Below are 23,603 nucleotides of genomic sequence, written 5' to 3'. Positions count from 1 at the left end.
AATGAAGACAGCGTTAGGGACTGAGCTTCCCGTTCAATCACAAGTACTAAATAACAAGTATGTCGTCTTCTCTGTGCTTTAGGATCCAGGGAGGTCTGCAGGCTTCCATCCCAGCGGGGCTGTTCTGGCTGTGGGGACCATGACTGGAAAGTGAGCCTTACAGCTGAAACAAGTTAAAATTCAGAAACTGAGCATTGACAAAACATTCACTAACACTGATCTCCTTTAATGCTGGAGATATTAAAGCCTTCCTATTTGGATCCTTGTCATGTGCATTTTCCCAAATCTCTGCCTTGTGTGTTGCAGGTGGTTGGTGCTGGACACTGACACTCGGGATCTTGTTTCTATGCACACAGATGGCAATGAGATCATTTCCAATGTCAAGTACTCTCCGGGTAAAACATCATCTGCTCACCTCGCTGACACAGATCCATAAAATGTTAAAGTTCAGACAAAATTTCATATTTCAGTTCATTGATTTTCTGCTAACTTCACTTTGTGTCTGCAGACGGTAACTTCCTGGCTGTCGCTTCCCATGATAACTTTGTTTACATCTATGCTGTAACTGAAAACGGCCGAAAGTACAGCCGTGTGGGGAAATGCACTGTAAGTAGATGCTCACATGGAGCGCCAGTTGTAAATGTCTGTTTGTAAATGAATTCCCATTCTTACAGTGATCTCTTTTCATAAAATCAGATCGCTAGTGTCTGAAGGCTTAAGTAGTTTATGGAGGTTGAAAAGTGAATTGATATATTGCTGTTCTTTGGATGAGAATTTCACTCAAAATTAACATCAATAACATTAAAAGAGAGTTTTAACAAAAAATGTTCAATCGTCACTCTGCATGATCTGCCTCTTCCCCAGGGACACTCCAGCTTTGTTACCCATGTGGACTGGTCGAAAAACAGCCAGTACCTTGTCACCAACTCAGGAGACTATGAGATCCTCTTCTGTAAGTCATACTTCATGTCTGTTCATGTGCACTTTTAGCTCCACCCTCTGATTTTACTGTCAATATAGGAATCTGGTAAAATATGAAACTCATATCACTGACTTCTCAAAGTTATGTTCATATGTCAAGGAATCTTTTGGGGGGGTTTCTTCGGCTTTTAGGGGAGGCATCCAGTGGTAAACATGTGACCAACATGGACACAGTGCGCAACCTGGAGTGGGCCACCTCCACCTGCACTCTGAGCTTCAACACGTTTGGTAGGTTGATAAAACTTTTAAAATTCATCTATTTTATCACACTAGTATTTTGCAATGTTTGCCTGAAGCAAGCGTAGCTCTCACACAGTCGTTTCTTCTTGCGAATTTGTTTTGATGGAGAAGAGCACGGTGTTTTTATGTGCAGCTAAAAAAACACGAAGTGACTGAAGATGCTGTTCCACTGTCTTCGTCGCCCTCGTGCTAACTCTGCCGCTGGCGCTTTCTTTTTGGTTTTTTTTTTTTTTTGGTCTTTTTGTGTCTTGCAGGAATCTGGCCAGATGGAGCAGATGGCACAGACATCAATGCTGCGTGCAGGTCACATGATGGATCCCTGCTGGCCTCTGCTGATGACTTTGGCAAAGTGCACTTGTTCTCCTTCCCCTGCTCTCAACCAAGGGTCAGTCATGTTAACTCACAGTGACAAACACAAAGCACATCAGAGCCGGGGTCTGCGTGTTTGTATGCTCGTGTTGAAATTTGTTCCACTTCGCAGACACGCTGACTTTCAACACTGCCAGAACTACGTAGCTATGGTGTTTGTCTCTCAACTGCATTGTGATTAAGTTTTAATGAAGACTGGGGAAACCCAATGAAAGCTCAGCAGAAATAACAGAATACCTTATCATTATCAGGCCTGTAATGTGCACAATGTCTGCCAGGTGTTTATATTGTGCTCACAAACCGTTGCAGGCTGTTAGACACCTTTTTTACAAGTTTTCAGTTAAAGCCTTCTAAACTGGGGCTGTAAACTAAATTGTCCATTAAGACAAACTGGCTGCCATTAGCGCAGAAAATCACAAGCTGTAAAAAGTTACAACATATTTTAAACAGATTTGGAATGAAAATGAGTGTTTAGTGGCTTAAACCAGACAGTTGTGTTTCATGAACAGCTGGTACGAATGTAAAACCCCCACATTATACATTTGTTTTTCATTGCAAATAACCTTCATGATTATTGAAACTTAGAAGGTTCATGAGGTGATTTATGTGACCAAGAAGGTTAACGTTGTTTAAAGAAGATAATTTTCTTCTCCAGTAGTTTATATTTGGTATTATTGGTATTGGACCGCTGTTCCTGTAGCTTCCATGCAAATAAATCTAAAGCTGCAATAAGAGCCCCCGTCAAGAGGAGAGCATGGATTCGTAGATTAAATAAGTCAGGCTCCTATTGAATCAATGGAGTTGAGGTCGAGATGGGTTGCAAAGTGGCTTGCAGGGGCAGCAGCAGCTCTAGCAAGACTACAGCAGCTGAAATAACTTCCCATATGAGATTGTTCAACTTTATCTGAGTAAGATGTCACTGGCTATGATGCACACAAATTTACACATGCATAAACAAGAAAAAGAAAAGGGTTACTATTAACAATGGAGAACTTAAACTCTGTTATTGCTCTTGGACTCTACTAGAGAATCTTTGCTTGAGTCACAGTTCAAAATAAAACTTTTGTATCTTGTACTTGGTTAAGCACCTCAGTTCATCCTGAGTCTGGAAGGATCAGTTTTAGCTCCTCCTTCCTTAGGTCAACTCTCTTATGATTGGCTGCCCCTGACAAAAGGGAAGGTTTGAACTGCAGGTGATTGGGGATTATTATGACTATATTATCATTTGCTCTCCATAACATCTTACAAAGCACAGAGTAGGATGAAACCGAGCATTTAGTGCAGTAATGTATCCACCAGGTTAACAGTGCATATAGTTTATACATCCTTCAAATAAAGAAAACCGTGAAACTTTCATTTAAAATTCCCAAAAGAGCATGTTGTTCACTTTTAATTAATTACTCCTTAACTTTTTTTTTTGTCCTGCTTTGCTTTGTTATCCAGGCTCCAAGTCAAGAATACGGTGGCCATAGCAGTCACGTGACCAACGTTGCCTTCCTGCACGATGACAGTCACCTGATCTCCACTGGTGGGAAGGACACCAGCATCCTGCAGTGGGTGGTTGCCTAGGCAAAATTATACACCTGCATCTCTGACTTCCACTGGAATCCTGTCTGACCCTCGTCACATCTTCTTCACCTCATCTTTATCCTCGGGCTACCACGGGGCAGCAGCTCCTCTGTGCCTACTGGAATTTAAAAAAGTAAAGAAAAGAAAAAATGCACCACCGTAACTTGAGAAACCCAGAGATGTGACACCAAATGAGTATCACTGGAATAGTTTAAAGTGTACTGCTGTTTCTTATAGACTGTAGAGAAATTACTTGTTGTAATGGAGGAAATTACTAACTTTTACCATTACAAAAAATAAATAAATAAATCAACTACTGCAAATCCACCTCATCTGACAACACAATAAATCTGCAATTTTTCCATTAATACTAACTGGGCCTGAACTCTTTCAACCCTTTAAAGGGAAGTACATCTGTTCTAAATTACAAGCCTGTCAGCAAGGTTAAGATCATGTATACTGCAGTTTGTTAACCATTTTAAATGCATGCAACACAATGAGGGTGAAAGATACATTAAGATTTTAGGGTTTAACATGATGGTATTTTTCAGACGTTGGTTTCCATAAAGTGTACATTTCTTGAAACTTGTTTGGGGTGTATAAACTAACACAATACAAAAATAAAGGAGGCGTGACACGTTGAACTGAGGTACTTAGATAAATTTTTTCATATCAAATTTAAACCAAATTTTATTTAGTGCTGTAAAATATCCATGATTTGTAATAACAGAATTAAAACATGAACCTTTTAGGAGTGCAAGATTTTTTTTTTTTCTCCCCCAGGAGTGTGGAGTAGATCTCTGTGAACATGCAGTGATCTTTCCTACACCTGGAAAATCACAGATAAAATTTCAAACTTGTGCAAAGATTAAGTACAGCAACACATGAAGGTGTGATACTCTAAAACCATAAAGAGTGATAAATATTGGCCTGCATTTGAGCAAATTAATATTGCATTAAATGGGTGAAATCTTCCTTTTAAAATGCTTATAATAACCCCTCTGCCTTCTTCTCTTCACTGTTACATCACTCAGCATTTCCATACTCTTAAGGTGCAGATTGTAAGTATAGTACAGATTGCTGTTGGAGATTGTAAACGGTACAAAGTGTCTGTTTTGTCCCGAGCCTTTTGATTTCTCCTTCTACTGCTGGGCTGTTGTGTTTCTGATTGTACTACTACTGTAAATGTGCTGAGATGGCACTAGATGGCGCTACAGCGCAAGAGAATGAGCATGACTTGGGCTCCCCTCCTGTAGATGTTGTCTAAAAGGTCTTTAGAGTAAATATATATTATGCAGTATATCCGAGTGGCTGTGTTATTTTAATATTTAACTGTAACAACGATGGATGTTAGAATTATTATACTCGTGGCACTTTTAGTGATTGACAGCGAGGTAATGTAGGCTGCTGTGCCATGGAAGCTTGGGCTGTGCTTTGCCTTCTTGTTTTGTTAATAAAGTTTTTACCCAAATGCACATGATGCTTTTTCCCCCCCCCCTTTATTTCATCAGCCAAAAAGCCGAACATGATGCATTGATGTCAGTGATGTAAATGAATAAAAACTAACACAATATTCCCAAAAGTATTCACTGATCTGCCTTTGAATGCATATGAACTTGAGTGACATCCCATCTTGAATCCACAGGGTTTAATATAGCAGCTTCAACTCTTCTGTGAATCTCCAGAAGTGCATTTTATTCCTACAGAAGCACTTCTGTGAAGACTGCTATTGATGCGGACACATCAAACATGTCTCCGCTCCAGTGGTGGTGTGCTTTACACCACTGCATCCTACGCTTTGCATTGCACTTGGTGATGTAAGGCTTGGATGCAGAGCCGTTCCGTGAAGCTCTCTACCCACTGTACTTGAGCTAATTTGAAGGCCACATGAAGTTTAGAAGTCTATAGCGATTAACTCTCCAGAAAGTTGCAGACCTCCGTGATTTTACATTGCCTACTACAGCTGAGTCGCTGGAATTCTCAATCACTTTGTTAAAATACCGCTAACAGTGGAATATTCAGCAGTGAGGAAAGTTCACGACTGGACTTGTTGCACAGGTGGCATCCTGTCACGGTATCACGCTGAATTAAATGAGCTCCCGAGAGGGACCCATTCGTTTACAAATGTTGCAGAGGCAGTCTGCATGCCTAGTTACGGTACTTGATTTTATACATGTGTGGCCATGGAAGCGACTGGAACAACCATTTACTTGTGCTCCTTCTTCCTGATGCTGCTCTCTGCTAAGATTGCCACATCTGTCACAACTGTGGTCTTCTGTTCCTTTTCAGCCACCACTATGTGTGGTTGGTTGGCCAACAGATGCTTGTCTGTCTGGAATGAAGGTCCTTGTTGTTCTCAACCACCTTTGGGGGCGTCTTCCATCGGGACTAGGGTACTTAGTAGTCCATATGTGGCACAGATGTTCATGTGCACTATCCCAGTCACTTGGTTGTGCCTCTGTGTCAATTAGTGTTCACATAAACAAGCAACTAAATGCAACACATTACTCACCAAGCTCATGATATCAGATTTACATACATTTTCATATGATTAATAACAGATGGAAAATATTTGACATGAATACTGGGATAGTTGAGAGGAAATCAGCAATCAGTGGTATCAGTGGTAATCAGTGATGGTTATTTGCAACAACACTTCCAACATTGTTATGATGTACAGCAGCAATTCTGCAGGTTTTTACTTTAAAAAGCATGAAATGGAAACCCAAAGAAGATGATTCCAGTGTTTATCCAAAGAACAGCAGAATGCAATAAGCATAGTGACACTGCACTGGTGTTGTCATGACGGTCAAGTTTACCTATATCCAATGTTCCCTTCGTAAGAAGAAACAGGGCACGGTTTATCAAACAGGCCCCAACTGCTGCTGGCACAAATGTACTGTCCTCTTATGAAAAGTGCAGACTCCTTCCTCCATTTCCATTTCCATGTGGCCTAATGCAATCTTCTCTCACAAGGATTCTAAAAAAAATAGTTTAATCTCATTAGAAAACCCAGTCAGCATAGAGAACTCATGGTACTCTTTTCTGTGCTGGTAGGTTCCTAATCTTTATTTTTTTGTGGGTATGCATTTTCATTTTACTATTTTTACGTGTTTAAGGGTTTGTTTGTTTGTTTTGTGTATTTGCATTTGATTGTTTTTAGTTTTTCTCTTGTCTTAGATGTTATTAACTTGAGCCCCACTTTTCCCTACCAACTGTTGCCCAGTAGGTGAGAATGCAACCGGTCTTGAGAGATTTATATTTTTATCAAGTCTTGTTTAAATTCCTTCTTTTATTGGATATGTGGGACATATAAATATATAAATAGGGTCATAAAACTTCAGAGTTAAGATAGTGAGTTTAATTGCACCAGCGAAAGAATTAAATTTGGGCAGTTAGATAAAATCAACAGAAATTACAGTAGTTTGTATACAGTCCTTTGATATACAACGTTTTTGCAGAAGTCTATACTCTGTACTGAAAAAAATAAATAAAAATATGCCCATAGAGGGAAAGTAGCAGCCAGGTACTACTAATGAAATGCACAAGATTCACTGATGATCAGCAAGTGTCACTACCTCTGTGTGTTAACACAATGCCATGATCCCAACAATTTCACCCCAAGGTCAGACTGTGCAATTCTCAGAGAATATTGCAAAAGCCCAAGAGCTCCATTGGAGACTCTCCAGGCCTTAGTTACCATGCTAAAGGTCATGATTGTAGTGATTTACACATTCACTAAGCAAGTGAAAGGCTGCTGTTTTGGAGAGACAAATCCCTTTGGTGTTCAGGCAACGGCTGAAAGTGAGCATTATTTTTTTATGATAGTAGAATAATTAGAAAATGCTCTGAGCAAGTCATTTGACTTGCTTGTGAGGAGGAAGCCTCTTCTCTCTGAAGAAAGCATGAGAGCATGACTAAGACTGCAAAGGTGCATCTGAAGAAACCACAAGATTTCTGGAACAATGTCCTTTGGACAAGGTAGAAATGTTTGGCCAAAATACGCAGTGAGACAAAAAATAGAACATATCAGCTCTGTTTGTCAGGTCATATCAGTATGCTGGTAGTAGATATCAGCACAAACATCTCATACCAGCTGACAGCACGGTGGTGGAGGGGTGATGATTTGAGTTTGTTATGCAGCCACAGGACCTTAGCCGGTTGCATTAGACTGTAGCAGCGGACCATGAACTCCTCAGTATCCTAGTATTTTAGAATCAAACATGAGTCTTTCTGGGTGAAATGTTATTGTGACCCCTGAGGACACGAGTGCATAAATAAGTGTTTGAAAACATCCAGAATAATGTGAGAGTCTGATAAATTCATCCTTGAAATTGTTAATTTAAGTTATTGCTGCTGGACTACAGAATCGTGACGTATACTTACAGTATACGATATAGTATAAGTATATCTGATGTGTCCTACATGAACATAACAGCTGACCTTATGCATTACTGAGGGCATTCACAAGATATATGCAACATATACCCAGCTCTACCCGATTAAATACAATAACACTTATGTTTCTATTTATATTTGTAGTTTATATTTGTTTTCATAACTCAACTGTGATATGACAACAAATATAATGAAATCATGAGGCCAAATGATCATGTGATGACTGTGATTTTAACTAGAAGGGTTAAAATAAGCTCAAGAACTGGAGGAATACATCCTCTCAGTCCTGCATAAAGCATTTATTAAATCAGCTTTTGGCTTTGCATCGGACCTGAACGTCACTCACAAAAGTGAAAATCTTCTAATTAATCTATTTCACTATCACATTGTATTTCCTGCATGCTCTTTAGTCTTTATACAACACAAACTACTCTTCCGATCTGGTCTGAGGACCTTTGATTGTCAAAGATCCCTATCACCAGCAACACTTTAGTTAAAACCACTTGAATTGCAGTCTTGAATGAGTATTATAGATTTCTTTTTTCCAATTACACTAAACAGCATTTTGCCTGCCCCAGCTTTAATGCTACTGTAGAGAAATACTGGTGTGGACAAAGTGATTACAAAGTGAACTTTAGAAGCTGCAGAAAAAATCAATGAAAGTCAGAAGCAGACGCAAACTAATGACAGAATTAGCTTTTTGTAGCATGACTCGTGTAAAGACCCGTGAGCTGAAAATAGTTCCGTTTGAAACCAAATACTTAGAAAGCCTGTCTTAACTCAGCAAAATCGTAAAATGATTGAATAGAAAATACTGATAAAGAGTTATTCATGTTGTTATTTTTCTTTTTTAGACTTATTCTTTCTCTTATATCCTTCTATAGAAAAACACTTTCACATGATCTTCTGTATTATTGATAGGGTACAATGTAAAGCGCCTTGAGGAAACTGTAGTTGTGATTTGGCGCTGTATAAATAAAACTAAACTGAATTCTGTAAACAAAGTAAAGCGTAACAGGTTAGCATCCTTACAGTCACTGATAACAGATCATCTTTTTATCTCTGGATCACCGAGGCCTGCTGTCTCATGATCAATCTGTGAGTATTTACTGTTCTGGTGGGTTCTTCTAAAAATGGCATTAGATTCTCTGAAAACATTCAATTTTCTGGAGGGGCTGTAGCAGTAGGTGGTGGAGGTATTATTGATGTATGATTCATGGTTGGGGATGATTCATCGCTAATTCAGTTTTATTAAGATACCAGCAAGTGTTTTATTCTTGCTGAGCTCCCTCGACGGGGGACGCACATTTCCTGTACATGGAAAGGATGAGACCGAGACATACAAGACCCTAAATGTTAACATAATAAACATCGATGTGTAGGAGGAGGGGGCATGGAAGAGACAGGAATGCTTGGGCTTATTAGACACATTCGAAGATGGAAGATAAAATATTCCAAGTGTTTTAGTAAGCTTCTTGTAGTTTACTTTGGGTCTGTACTCAAGGACAGGGTCGTGCATACTACAGGAAGAAACTGGAGCTACATGAATATGCATACCTGTTTACTTTAAATCCTTCCCACAGCGCAGTGCTAATGCTAATTCTGTGTTGACCGATCGGACCATGAAAATCTGTCTGTAAAGACATAATGTTTGCCCATTAACTGATTCATTATGCTTTCACGGCACATTACTATGAACTGGCTGATGTATGTGAGTGTAAATAATTCACAGATGAACTGCACTGTCTTTCAAATGTGTCTTACTGATTAAAATAATTATTTTTAGTAATACATCAATCTTATCACTTGGCCCACCTGTGGAGGGTTCATGTGTTTTATGTGCAGCAGCAGCATCTGACAGACTCAAAGCTGCAAAGTGCTCTGGATGTGGATTTCATCCCAAAGTCATTGTGGGATACACAGCCAATGTCATTTTATACATACCACATGTCCTCCAGAGGTTTAGAGAGCGAGAAAGCTGGACCCAGATGTGCTATACAGAGACTGGCTGTGACCAACATCAGTTTCATCTTAGACACACTCTGATGTAAGGGTCTGAAGATGTTCAGCTCTTGTGGATGAAAGAGACAAACAGAGATGAGGGTTATACAGGGAGTGCAGAATTATTAGGCAAATGAGTATTTTGTCCACATCATCCTCTTCATGCATGTTGTCTTACTCCAAGCTGTATAGGCTCGAAAGCCTACTACCAATTAAGCATATTAGGTCATGTGCATCTCTGTAATGAGAAGGGGTGTGGTCTAATGACATCAACACCCTATATCAGGTGTGCATAATTATTAGGCAACGTCCTTTCCTTTGGCAAAATGGGTCAAAAGAAGGACTTGACAGGCTCAGAAAAGTCAAAAATAGTGAGATATCTTGCAGAGGGATGCAGCAGTCTCAAAATTGCAAAGCTTCTGAAGCGTGATCATCGAACAATCAAGCGTTTCATTCAAAATAGTCAACAGGGTCGCAAGAAGCGTGTGGAAAAACCAAGGCGCAAAATAACTGCCCATGAACTGAGAAAAGTCAAGCGTGCAGCTGCCAAGATGCCACTTGCCACCAGTTTGGCCATATTTCAGAGCTGCAACATCACTGGAGTGCCCAAAAGCACAAGGTGTGCAATACTCAGAGACATGGCCAAGGTAAGAAAGGCTGAAAGACGACCACCACTGAACAAGACACACAAGCTGAAACGTCAAGACTGGGCCAAGAAATATCTCAAGACTGGTTTTTCTAAGGTTTTATGGACTGATGAAATGAGAGTGAGTCTTGATGGGCCAGATGGATGGGCCCGTGGCTGGATTGGTAAAGGGCAGAGAGCTCCAGTCCGACTCAGACGCCAGCAAGGTGGAGGTGGAGTACTGGTTTGGGCTGGTATCATCAAAGATGAGCTTGTGGGGCCTTTTCGGGTTGAGGATGGAGTCAAGCTCAACTCCCAGTCCTACTGCCAGTTTCTGGAAGACACCTTCTTCAAGCAGTGGTACAGGAAGAAGTCTGCATCCTTCAAGAAAAACATGATTTTCATGCAGGACAATGCTCCATCACACGCGTCCAAGTACTCCACAGCGTGGCTGGCAAGAAAGGGTATAAAAGAAGAAAAACTAATGACATGGCCACCTTGTTCACCTGATCTGAACCCCATTGAGAACCTGTGGTCCATCATCAAATGTGAGATTTACAAGGAGGGAAAACAGTACACCTCTCTGAACAGTGTCTGGGAGGCTGTGGGTGCTGCTGCACGCAATGTTGATGGTGAACAGATCAAAACACTGACAGAATCCATGGATGGCAGGCTTTTGAGTGTCCTTGCAAAGAAAGGTGGCTATATTGGTCGCTGATTTGTTTTTGTTTTGTTTTTGAATGTCAGAAATGTATATTTGTGAATGTGGAGATGTTATATTGGTGTCACTGGTAAAAATAAATAATTGAAATGGGTATATATTTGTTTTTTGTTAAGTTGCCTAATAATTATGCACAGTAATAGTCACCTGCACACACAGATATCCCCCTAAAATAGCTAAAACTAAAAACAAACTAAAAACTACTTCCAAAAACATTCAGCTTTGATATTAATGAGTTTTTTGGGTTCATTGAGAACATGGTTGTTGTTCAATAATAACATTATTCCTCAAAAATACAACTTGCCTAATAATTCTGCACTCCCTGTATGTACGTTCTTAATCAATGCGCATGCTTCAAGACACTCGTGCTGATTGTGTTTCCCACTGACACCTCGTCTGTGACACAGGAGGTAGAGCAGGTCATCTACTAACTGCAAGGTTGGTGGTTCGTTCTCTGGCTGGCCAAAATAGTCTGAGCCTTGAGTTTCTTTAGATGGAGTTATCAGCAAGTGTGAATGCCTGAATAACGCTCTTGTAGAATAGAAAAGCACTGCATAAGAACCAGCCTGTTTACCATTTGGGTTTCAAACCTGGGGTGAGCATATTGAATGGTCCAAATTTTGGTTTGCGAAACAGAATTGATCCTGTGTAGGTGCCCTGTACTGGAAAATGTGCAGTGAAATTGTTGACATCAAAAATAGAAAATGACAGACTGCACACAAATAAACTCCAGGGGCCTTCTCTGCTTCAGTGAAACTTGAGTCATTAATTTCCTTAAAAGGCCGATTCAGTTCATGAGCACAAAATAAGGTTAGGTCTCAATGTCTTCCTTAAGGTCACCTTTGGTTTGTGTCCTCTGGTGTCCTTTGAGGTAAGGGCTGAAAACTGGAGTTGGTTGGCAGCTGCTTCCTGTTTTCTTAAAGTGGCAGAAGATGTGAGTGTGAATGGTTATCTCTGTTGCCCAGTCACAGAATGACAACATGTTGAGGGTGTAACTCACCCAAACAGATAGGCACACACCCTCTGTGACCGCAGTTGGATAAAATATTTAAGGAAATTAGGAAAATGATCGTATTGCATGGCTGCAGTTTAGCCGTAGGAGACAGAGCCATCTGTGTCTCGTGACAAACACTGAGAGACTAGCACAACTATATTAGCAGATTTAATGCAAATCAGGGAAGACATGGGCTGCAATTTATTGATTTTCAGTCTGGTCTGGTTGGCCTTTTCTTCACTGTGACAGCAGAACAACGGAGAGGTTGACTGGAGAGTGGGGTTTAATCCAACTATACCACTGGTGTCTGTCTGCTGGGACCAACAGAGCAACAATATACTTAAATTAGGACAAAAAAGCGGAGCAGACTGACCTCGAGACAAAACTGCAGAAACCAACAATCACTTAATCATCTGACATCACAAAACTAATTCATCCAAACAAAATGTACGTTTTGCACCACTTTGCACCCACACTGTTGGGTCTGAGGGACAACTGTGAAGGAGTTACTTAGAAGAAATAAGTCACACAAAAACATGAAAAATGTGACACTTTTCTGATGGGAAACAAGTCGTGAGAACAGAGAATAGACGGAGCCGTTCTCAGAGACCCTACAAAATGACACAGGATGGAAGATTCTGACAGTCTGGGGTCTCGTCCGCAAATGATACAACCCTGAGGCTACAACACTTGCACACATACAGACACACATGCGGACCATTTCATTAAAACTACACTGACTCACAGTTCCCGATCACTTACACAAACCCTAAATAGATCATCACCTCCATGTTATTTCTTCTTTCGTGTCCTCTTCCTGTTTTAGTTGCACATGTTTTTACTGGGAGATTTCACAATTTATGCCAGAATTAAACGCTTGGAGAGACGCATTCTTATAGTATTCGTTTCCTATAGTCATTACAGAGTAAAATCTGCATTTACTTCATGTGATTATCGGGGGGAGTCAAGACAATGTGGGTGGAAGTTGACTAAAAACATTCCAAGGAATTCTAAAAATATTTTGATTTTTTTGCATGAAACTGTAAGTACTAAATCACATATCACTTACTGGAAGCTTTTTAACCGCTTACACGCTGAACTCTTGCACCGCTCGACTGTTTACCATCCGTGGATCTGTTCCGGTTTAGTTACTGGAGGGTCTGCCAAGATGCTGTGTTTGGCCTTATCAAAACATCAATTAATATTCCAGACACAAAACAATAACGGACACAGACTGAGCAGGAGGGTGTCAGATAATCAAAACATGATAAAAGTGACATAATATGTCATAAAATTAGTGCATGAAATGTTGGTGTGTGTTCAAATACTGACATGCTCTTTCAATTTGTTTACTGCATCGTTTAGGAGGAGCAACGCTACCCATCTTTACCTCAAGAAACTGTTCTTCACAAGGACGGAGAGCAGGTAGTTGTGTTTGAAAGAGGCAGAGGGGTAAATCTAAGGAGCGAAGAGGAGAAGACATAATGGAGCTGGGAAGAGGAAGAGCTCATGGAGAAGGCTGATAATGCAGAGCATATTGAGCTCTCCATTCTTTACCACCGGGGTGTCTGAGCTGCTGCCGACAGCCTGTTGAGCAGTGTGTTGATGTATGGGGTGTTGCTTAATAACAGCAGTCTGTCTGCTGGTCAACCCACAGAGCGGAAAAAACCGCCAGGAGTCATTTTATGTACTGTAGGATTCAAGTGGCTGCATAAAAGAGTCACGCAGCACTTGTCTTCTATTCTAACTACTATGTACTGTAAGCATCTGTACAGCTTTATGGCTGCAGGAACAGATTGCACGTAATCCTCGATCGATACCATTTTGTTGTCATGTAGAATTAGTAGATTTTTTTCAGTACTTTGTTGTTGTGAAAGGCAAACAGAGCACAGAGCACAGAGCACAGGCGGCTTTGACATGAAAATAGCTCCAAAACATCAAATACTTTTCAATAGGATGTAATATGTTAGTCAAAGCAGGAGTTTGGAGGTCAGGTCTGCTTGAGCTTGAGCTGTGTGAACCTAAACAAGACTAAACACACACAAAAAAACATAGTTAGCATTTTCCAGCAATGCATTTACATTTATTTTGCACGAAGCCTTAAAGCTTCAAAGAGATCCAGACTTACTGTGCAGCTTTGGTACTGAGTTTTGCATTATAATTAATACAAACATTGCATGTTAATATGCTCACATACTGTCTCTCAAGTCCTGTTCTTCCATAAATGCATTCATGCCCTCAATTGTCACCATGGTGACAATGATGTGGATAGGGCCTCATTGTGATTCATTGTGTAGCTAACAGACAAATTTTTTAAAGACATTTCAGGTAAAACCACACATCATCTTTGTTTTGCTGTTAGCGGTAATGCATTTTAAGCTGGCATCTTCACTGCAGGAATTTAGAATAATAAGTGGTCAGATGTTTAGGGTTCAAAAAGTGCTGTAGATAGCACAACGACACAGTCAAACCAGAATGTGGCACTCACACTTTCTTTTGGTTAAGGTTCCAGACTATAGAAGCCTCAAAAATGTCTGTCACATTTCATGCCACTCCATCTCATTAAGATATTTTCAGTCAGGTCAAAGTTTGCCATGATCAGTCAACTGACTCCATTTCCTCTATATGTAACATGGGCCAAAGTGGTAGACTCAAATTTCCCACTCAAATATATGGCTATTCCAGTGTAACCGACCCAGAGTTTGGGCCGGTAAAACAGATTAAATGTTCCTGCAAAACAGGGAAATGATGAGACAGAGACGACTGGTGAAGTTTCTCTTTGCCTCGCTTCTGCCATATTGGAGAGGAGGACCTATGACCTCGCTATTCTGTCTCACTGAACAATGCGCCACCCGGAGGCTGGGGGGTGCAACTACCTCATTACACATAGTTCACTTCGGTGACAAATCTCTCTTTCTTTTAACAAGTACTACTCCTGATGTGGCCACACATTAGTGTGTCACACGCTCCCTGACAAATGGAAATGGCTCCTGACATTCAAAAATACAACCATTTTCAAAAGTAATACAGTCAAATACTCAACATGGCATATGTGCAGGGTAAGTATATGGCCCAGCTGGATAAGGCACACAAGATGCAAACCCTGGGCTAAATGGTACACAAGGTGTTAGTGTCCATGGCTGGTATGGAAAGAATGGCGCAGCTAGTGCAGATACTATGACCTGTGGCTGTAGAGCCGGTTCTCCCAGTGACTCATAAGTAAACACTTGTCTAGGTCTCCTTTCTCGGGCTGACCTTCTTAACTCAGTCTGTGGGTCACCTGCTGGTATCTGTGGTAGCGCTTGGCCAGGTAAAGTGGACCTTTCACATCCTTCTTCCAGACAATTTGGCTGTGCCTGTACCTCAGGGACAGGGGGCATCTGACTGTCTATTCCTGTCTGTTCATGTTCGCTGGAGGTTCTTTCTCTTTCACTGTCTCTAGTTGGTAACTGGAAGCGGTTCCTTTGGTCCTCAGGGCTTTGGCTTGTTGGGGGTACGCCAGATTGACTATAATGGACGTCTCTTTCAACATGTCTAGCCTCTCTGGGGAACCTAAACCAGTACCCTCCTGCATCCTCATCAGATTCTGAGTCACTAGAATCGCTTTTCTGTCTGTTTTGTTCACTTAACTCCGCTTCTCTCTGTCTAATCGGTTTCTTAGGTGCCTGCTCAGATCTCGGAGGCGGAGCCTCAACTGGGAGGTCGTTAACCAGTAATAGGAGGTTACGGTGTAGGACCCTGGTTTTACTTCCATCACTGCCCTCCGAATAGACTGCATAAACTGGATTATCACCTATTTGCCCTTTAACCAAATAAATGGTTTTCTCCCAGTAAGATCGCAGCTTCCCTGGTCCCCCACGTTCCCTGCAGTTCCTTACGAGGACCCTATCACCAGGCTGTAACACTACACCCCTCAGCTTTTTATCATAGAAAGACTTGTTTTTGATACTAGACAACCTACTTTTTTCACTGGCTATCCTGTACGCTTCTGTCATTCTTTTCGCCCACCTGTCTGTGTAGCTTTTGTGTGACATTATCTGCTTCTCCCCAACTAGACCAAATAAAATGTCTACCGGAAGGCGCGGGTGATGCCCAAACAGTAGAAAATGGGGGGAAAAACCTGTGGATTCATGGCGCGTACAGTTGTAAGCGTGAACTATGTGTGGCAAATGATCCTTCCAATTCCCCTTTTCTTTTTCACCTAGCGTTCTTAACATTTGTAAAAGTGTCCTGTTAAACCTCTCGGCAGGATTACCTTGAGGATGATATGGGGATGTTCTCGAGTGTCCAGTACCTGATTTCTCCCTCAGTGTCTTGAAAAGTTCATTTTCAAACTCGCGCCCTTGGTCGTGGTGAAGTCGTGCTGGGTACCCAAAGCGCGGAATGAACTCTCCAAAGATTCGCTCAGCTGCTGTCTTCCCAGACTTGTTTTTGGTGGGGTACGCCTGGGCAAACCTGGTGAAGTGGTCCACGACGACAAGAATGTATTCATATCCCCCCCGGCTGGGCTCCAGGTGGAGATAGTCGATGCAGACCAGGTCCAAAGGCGAGGTGGATGTGATGGTGCCCATTGGAGCACGTACCTGGGTTGTTGGCTTCTTGCTAATGATACATCGGCACTTCCTGGTAACATAGCTTTCTATGTCCCGTTTCATGTACGGCCAGTAGAACCTCTCTCTCACCAGTGCCAGTACTCTCTCTGTGCCGATATGTCCCATGTTATCATGCAGGTGCTTTAACACCGTCTCTTTGTACTTTGCGGGGAGGATTAGTTGTTGCCTTTCACCTGTCTGTCTATACATCAGTCCGTTTTTGAAATGTAATTTGTCCCACTCCTGCAACATTTTCCTCGTTGTTTTAGTCACTGTGTTTCTGATGTCATTTGTTAAGACTGTCATTTTCTCCTTTAGCCTCATTATTTCTCCAACCGTTTTGTCTTCTCTTTGTGCTTGAGCTAGCTCATCTTGGTCGATTGCAGGGAAAACTGGATGTGGCTCCCGGGCTGCATTTTCAGCGATAGTTAGGGCAGCAATCCATGCAACATCACTTTCTCGAGCTGCTCTAGCTCCACCCCAGGCTGCTTGGACCACCTCAGGTGATAACTCTTCAGTGCACTCACCCACATACATGTCAATGTTAAGAGGGAGACGGGACAATGTGTCAGCATCAACATTGGCCCGGCCAGGCCTGTATCTGATCTCAAAGTGAAAGTCTGACAGTTCCCCGACCCAGCGATGGCCCACGGCATTAAGCTTGGCAGTACTCATAACGTAGGTCAATGGATTATTATCTGTATAGATGGTAAAGTGTGGAGCATAGTACAGATAGTCTCTAAAACGCTCACACACTGCCCATTTAAGTGCCAGAAATTCTAGCTTGCCGCTATGGAGACAATAATTCTTTTCTGCTGGTGACAATGTCCTGGACCCATACGCTATTACCCGTAATTTTCCATCCTGGCGCTGGTAGAGAACAGCACCGAGGCCCTGTTCTGAGGCATCTGTGTGGAGGCAGAATGGTGAGTTAAAATCTGGGTAGGCCAAAACTGGGGGACTCGTAAGCATGGTAATTAGCTGTTCAAGTACATGCTGGTGTTCACTAGTCCATGCAACGGGGGCCTTGGATGACAACTGGGGACCTTTAGTCTTCAGTTGGCGCGATGGGAAGGTTGGCATGTCCGGTTTTACTTTTAACAGTTCATAGATAGGTTTTGCAATCCTCGAAAAGTCTTGGACGTAGCTTCTGTAGTAGCTTAAGAAGCCAAGTAGACGCCTTATATCACCAACTGTTTGAGGTGTCTTAGTTTTTAGGGATTCTACTGCCTCTAAGTCTTTTGGATCAATCCTTACCCCTTCTGCAGATACAAGGCGGCCAACATACCTTACTTCTTTGCAAAACAGTTCGCATTTTTCGGGTCTTAGTTTTACTCCGTGCCTCTGGAGTGCTCTTAAAACTTGTCTCACACCCTCAACATGCTCTTCAAATGTTGGTGCATAGCATAAGATGTCGTCCAGGTATGGGATACAACAATTGTCCCTGAGCGAATCTAACATCTCCTCCATGCTTCTTTGAAAAGCCGCAGGTGCATTGGAGAGGCCGTACGGGGGTTGGTTCCACATCATCAATGGAGCTGATCCTCACACATCCATAAGACCTGCTGCGGAGCTGATGGTCCAAGGAGAGTTGGTGTAAAGCGGAGGAGCTGCTGTCCACTACAGAGGGAAGATCCAGTTTAGAATTACCCATCGCAGAGCAACGAGGAGGACATCATGGCTGACGGTGTAAGGAAGAGCCTGGTGTGGGACATCAGGAAGGGCCTTTTCGCACTGATGCCGGATCAGCTTTTTGAGATTGCTGCAAAGGTGGGTCCAGTACCAGGCAAGGATCTGTCAGAGCTGTCAAGTGATGATGCAGAAGGAAGCTTCGAGTAGGTCAAAGTTTGCCATGATCAGTCAACTGACTCCATTTCCTCTATATGTAACATGGGCCAAAGTGGTAGACTCAAATTTCCCACTCAAATATATGGCTATTCCAGGGCTGCAGATGAATATGCTGTATTACAGAAGAGTTTTGTTCCAGGCTCACCCACATCACTGAAAATACACCAGGTTTTCCTGAAAAATGCTGTGGACTGGCCCCAGATGAAGAGGAAGCTTTAATCTCTGCAGGGTGTTTATTTTGTCTGTGTTTCATGGTGATCTGGATCCACTCCAGTGTTTGGGAGACTCCACCTGTCTCAACAGAGCTGGTACTGCTCAAGGGTGTGACACATGTGGAGAAACTAAAGTACATGCTGATGTGAGCACTTTAGATAACATAATGCCACGACAAAAGCACACAAAGTTGGGAAGGGAATGTTCAACCGGCACAGTTTACATTACTCATACAATGGAAGATAGTTGTGGAGAAAAGATTCAGTCCTCTTATTAATCTGCAACGTCACTAATCTTGTGACGTTATAAATAAAACGAAATAAAAGCTACAAACATTGTCCAAAAGATTTTTTGGCCTTCTCAGTTTCAAGATGCAGTTTATGTGAAAACACGATTCAACAATAGTGATTATTTAACATTTTTACAGTGGATGAAACAGCTGCTTATTGGGGTCAGACTGAGAAAACAGTGGCCACGTAACATCACCAGTGATGACTCAACTAAGTGAAATGCTGGTCACTTCACTAAAGATGCACATCATTCAAGCACAGCAAGATTTCTCATTTAGCTGCTCATACCTGTATTTTTCCAGCTGTGACATCCACCCCACTGCTCGAAAGTCAGAGGTCACTAGAAAAGAGCCATGCTTTTTAAAGAAAATCGTTGGATTACATTTGAGATAATACATTTGACTAGTTGAGTATCTGGAGCATCAGTTTGATTAAAGTTGCCAAAAAAAAGGAAACAAAAAAACCTCTTTTCAAAAACAAAACGCTGTTATATCAGGGGAATTGCCAGAATAGTTTTAAAACTGCCTAAATTCACAGAACAGCACAGAGGTGGAAAGCTGCAGTGTACCTCTGACCAAGAAGGAAAGTCCATCAGACTCTCAGTTTGAGGAATAGACATCTCACAGTTCCTCCGCTGCCAGCTTCATTATATAAATGCAATCCATAAGAGCCATATTCTGCTAGATTGTGAAGGAAGTAGTACACTGTTGCATGAAATCTTCAGTTTTTAGTCATTTTTATCCACAGTCAGCTGCCATATTTTTCGGACCATAAGGGGCACCAGATTATAAGACGCACTTTGATGAACGGGTCTGTTTTTATACATAGGGTACCCTGGATTATAAGGCGCATTAAATCAAGCAAAACAGTCAGATAAGTCAAACTTTACTCAACTCATTCTTCTTGCCTCTTCTACTTCCGTACCATTGATTAATTAATGTTGAATTCTCTAGCAGCTGCTCTATCCCCATGTTGTTGCAGTATATTAATGAGTAACCTCGTATCGTGGATGGATTATCTCAGTTGTTCTCCTGACTGAGGTTTGGTCTCTTTACAGCATCCTGCCATGTGATTGCATTTGTCCCTAACCATCGGGAACCCTCATGTTAACTTTTATCGAGTGGAAAAAGGTTAGCATTAATCCTCCAGCTTCACTGTGTTTATGTTATGCTAACATAGCTGTGTTGCTAGCGATCACGTAGGATAACGTTATATACCAGCTAGCACAACTTCAGTAACCCTACAAAAGTCACTGCTGTTTAGTTTTCTGTCTTCATTCATGTTAGAAGTGATAGCAGAGATGTACGTTTTATTTTTTTCAGAAATCTCTCAGTCAGAACATGCTATATCATGTTTAGGTGGAAACTAGCGAGCTAACTTCCTGCTAACTTCTAACTCCGTTAAATTTAATAAATTCTGTTTTCATGGATGCCTGGATGTTAAACACAATTGTTACACCTGATAAAGCAGCAATGCTGATCATTTTATTAAAGATGAAAGAATTTAGACAGTTTTTAACTCTCAGTGATGCCACAGTGCTTGTTTGACTTTGGGACCTGAAGCGGACGGAGTTTTGGACCCGCGAGGCTCTTGACTACCGTAGCTGTAATGCTCCGACAATCCATGAAGCAGTGCGGCTTCATAGCTTACCAAAGTCGTACTAAAACATTTTTTGATCTATTTTTGAGTGCTGTGTACCACATAAAATCGGTTCGAGGTCAGTAAGCACAACCAGAATTCATACATAAAGTGCACCGGATTATAAGGCGCACTGTCGATTTTTGAGAAAATTAAAGGATTTTAGGTGTGCCTTATAGTGCGGAAAATACATTATTTAAAATTGTTACTTCTAAAATTGTTACAATTTTCAGCCCCTGCTAATGTGATTAATAACACTTTTAACATTACAAACTGGAAGAAGACTGGAACGAAGGTTGTTGAAAATAACCCTCTACACCTGGGTAGATAATATTGCCGTCAACAGTTTATGTAAATGTTTATTAGAAATGTTTATTATTTATATAATAAACTATGACTATTACAATGCTTGTGCAAAAGCTGACTTATTTAGTATGCTGTTTATACTGTTTTTATACAAGACAGTATACAGTTGGTATAAAGGCTGAATTCAGTGAATGAAGCTAAGCATCATCACCTTAAATTCAAATTAATCGCTGCTGGATTTACCCTAACACTGACCATGAACACCACAGCTGCTCAACAGAATGGCTGTGGTTCAGGAGTTAGAGCTGGCCATCTACCAATCAGAAGGCTGGGCAAGATACTAATCCTCCAGGTTGTTCTCCGATGAATCCATCAGAGTGTGAATGGGTGAATGAGGCAAGTTGTATGAAGTACTTTGAGTACTCAGAGTAGAAAAGCAATGTATAAGAACAAGTCCATTTACCATTTACCAGTCAAATGCAGTGCATTTCTCTAAATTTGCCACAGTACAGCACTAAACTGTATTCTGATGCAACCTTTGAATAACACAAAGTTCATATACCTTAGTTTGTTTTGCAGGATGTTTCACCAATCTTTGATTTAAAGAACTGGGATATTACATGTAAACTTTAAATTTCCTCTAAGCAGTCCCTACCTTTAAATATAACTGCTCGTGTCCGGTCTTTCTTACATCTTTCTCCCTCTCTGAGAGAAGACGCTCTCATTCTTTTGTCTGCTTGGGAACTACAGCAGCTGGACCTTTAGCTAGCAGATACACTGGGATGATGTTGATGTTTGAAGGCAAACAGTGAATAATAATATCTTCCCTCAGCTTAACTATAAGCTCTTTTTTTTGGTGCTTGAACTTTACAGAATGTTTTTTTCATTTCACCAATTTTCCCTGTAACCAAATATAATTTTTGCCTTTTTGATGCATTCAATATTTTAAAAATCTGTGATTGCCTTTTGTTGTCTTCTGACTTTGGAGCGAGCGTGTACACTGCTTCATTATACTTAAGTAGATAAACAAAGATGTTATAAAGGTCTGGGAGCATCTTGCAATGTTTATAGCAACAGATAACGGGAAAAACAGTGCGATCAACCATGTAAATAAACAGAGTTGACTGGTGGGAGACGTTTTACATCTTCACAAGAAATTAGATTGTATGTCTTACACCGAAAGTCAAAGTTGTGCTTTTAGTGTTTTAAGTCACCTTTCCCTAATGAATATAATTCCGATGCATGATGCTTATTAGCACCTGTAATCTTTTATATGAAACCCAAACAAAGAGCTTTAGAGTCTATTTAAAATTTTAATTGCTTATTTGTGCAAAGTTAAATCAGCTGCACCAATCAAAGGGTGGCATGTTTTATCTTTTATTTACTCCTGCCCGATAAGTCAATTGAACCAGAAATGAGGCCATGTTTCCAGAAAACAGTTCAATCACAAATGATTTACTTTTTGACAGCAGTTAGATGTCATTAATTTTCTCACCATGCGGTACATCATTTCTCATAAAGATTCAAAATACTCTAAAGAGTTCCCCACAGGAAATCATTTTAGTACTGAAGCACCAGATTATTCCTGTTTACACCTTTACAGGGTTAGAATAACAAGAATGTCCTCCACCGTGTTCGTGGTGTTTCACCCAAAAAGTAGATTTGATGTTGACACGCTTGATAAGCATTTGACAGGCACTGCAGAAGGAGTGAGGGTGCACAGAGACATCCTCCCACATCTTTCACACATGTTAATCATCAAACACAAAATACATGGAAGCCCACGTAGCAACGCACAGACATCAGTTTGTGATTTCCCACAGAAACAACACCATCGTCCCCCATCTCCAGACTGTAGAAGGGACACGAAAGTGCCTGTTATAAGAGACCGTCATGTCCAGAGAACAGTCCTGTTATTGCACAAAATGACACAGCCTGCAGTAAAAATTTCCTACCTCCACACACACACACAAATAAAAGCTTCTGTGACTGTAACATAAAATAAACTGAGGATCACCAGCGCTCTTCATAAAATCGTCTCTTTGTAAAAAACTTGTAAACAAGAACAAGAGCAGTGCTTCAGTCTTGTTCAGCACAAACCTTAAACAGATGCAAGAACAATCACAGCAGCACTCCGTCAGACCTGCATGGTGGTTTGGCTAGATGAAAGCCACTCTTGAGTAAATGACATATGACAGCCCACTTGGAGATTGCCGAAAGTAACTCAAGAGGCATCAAGACAAAAGATTCTCTGTTATAATGAGCCAATAAAAAAAAATCAGCTTTTCTTTAAGCAGAACTCCAAACAGCTGTCTGATACAGACTCCTGCAGTGAATCTTTGTAGAGCACTAATTGGGAGTTTATGGATCGGCAGGAAATCTACCATGTAGCTCCTCTGAAACCCCACGCCGTAACCTGACGTGCATCTCACTACAAATTTAATTACACGTCATATTAATGCAGTCTGCATCTAATGTGATTGGTCTGTTCAGTGTTGTCAATTTGTCCTGTGTGTTTCTAGTGCTGCAGTTTTTGAAGTTATCAGTGACGGTAACAATCATCATCTCACTATAGGAATATTAATCATAGCATCAGTGTAAGGACTCACAAATGCCAGCATATTACTGCAGAAACTATCAGAATACACAAATGTGATTGGCCCCGAAAACCCCCCCAAAACTGACCACAACAAAGAGCCGGGATTGAGAGGGGAAAAAGTCCCGGCTTTTTATCCCACGTAAACAGCTGACGTTGTAGCATTTATGCTTGTGTTGGTGCATTTTGTTTTAATTACCTTGTGGTCACGTCCAGGTGTTT

At 41.2% G+C, this 23,603-nt stretch overlaps 1 protein-coding gene across 3 annotated transcripts in view; it reads left to right on the top strand.

Annotated features, from left to right (window-relative positions):
• The window catches only part of eml2 (EMAP like 2), a 30,791-nt gene extending 27,308 nt beyond the window's left edge, over nt 1-3,483 (top strand). For all 3 annotated transcript variants that reach the window (XM_080889279.1, XM_080889280.1, XM_080889281.1), the window contains 7 exons: nt 83-150; nt 307-395; nt 509-606; nt 865-952; nt 1,114-1,209; nt 1,476-1,606; nt 3,034-3,483. In XM_080889279.1, the coding sequence (XP_080745405.1) occupies nt 83-150; nt 307-395; nt 509-606; nt 865-952; nt 1,114-1,209; nt 1,476-1,606; nt 3,034-3,159 (696 nt within the window). In that variant the 3' untranslated portion in view covers nt 3,160-3,483. The remainder of the gene's footprint in view (nt 1-82; nt 151-306; nt 396-508; nt 607-864; nt 953-1,113; nt 1,210-1,475; nt 1,607-3,033) is intronic.
• Nucleotides 3,484-23,603: the final 20,120 nt, after the last annotated feature.

The sequence above is a fragment of the Rhamphochromis sp. 'chilingali' genome, assembly GCF_963969265.1.
Source record: "Rhamphochromis sp. 'chilingali' genome assembly, chromosome: 8".
NCBI lineage: Eukaryota > Metazoa > Chordata > Actinopteri > Cichliformes > Cichlidae > Rhamphochromis > Rhamphochromis sp. 'chilingali'.
This window is presented reverse-complemented; position numbering and strand designations above follow the sequence as displayed.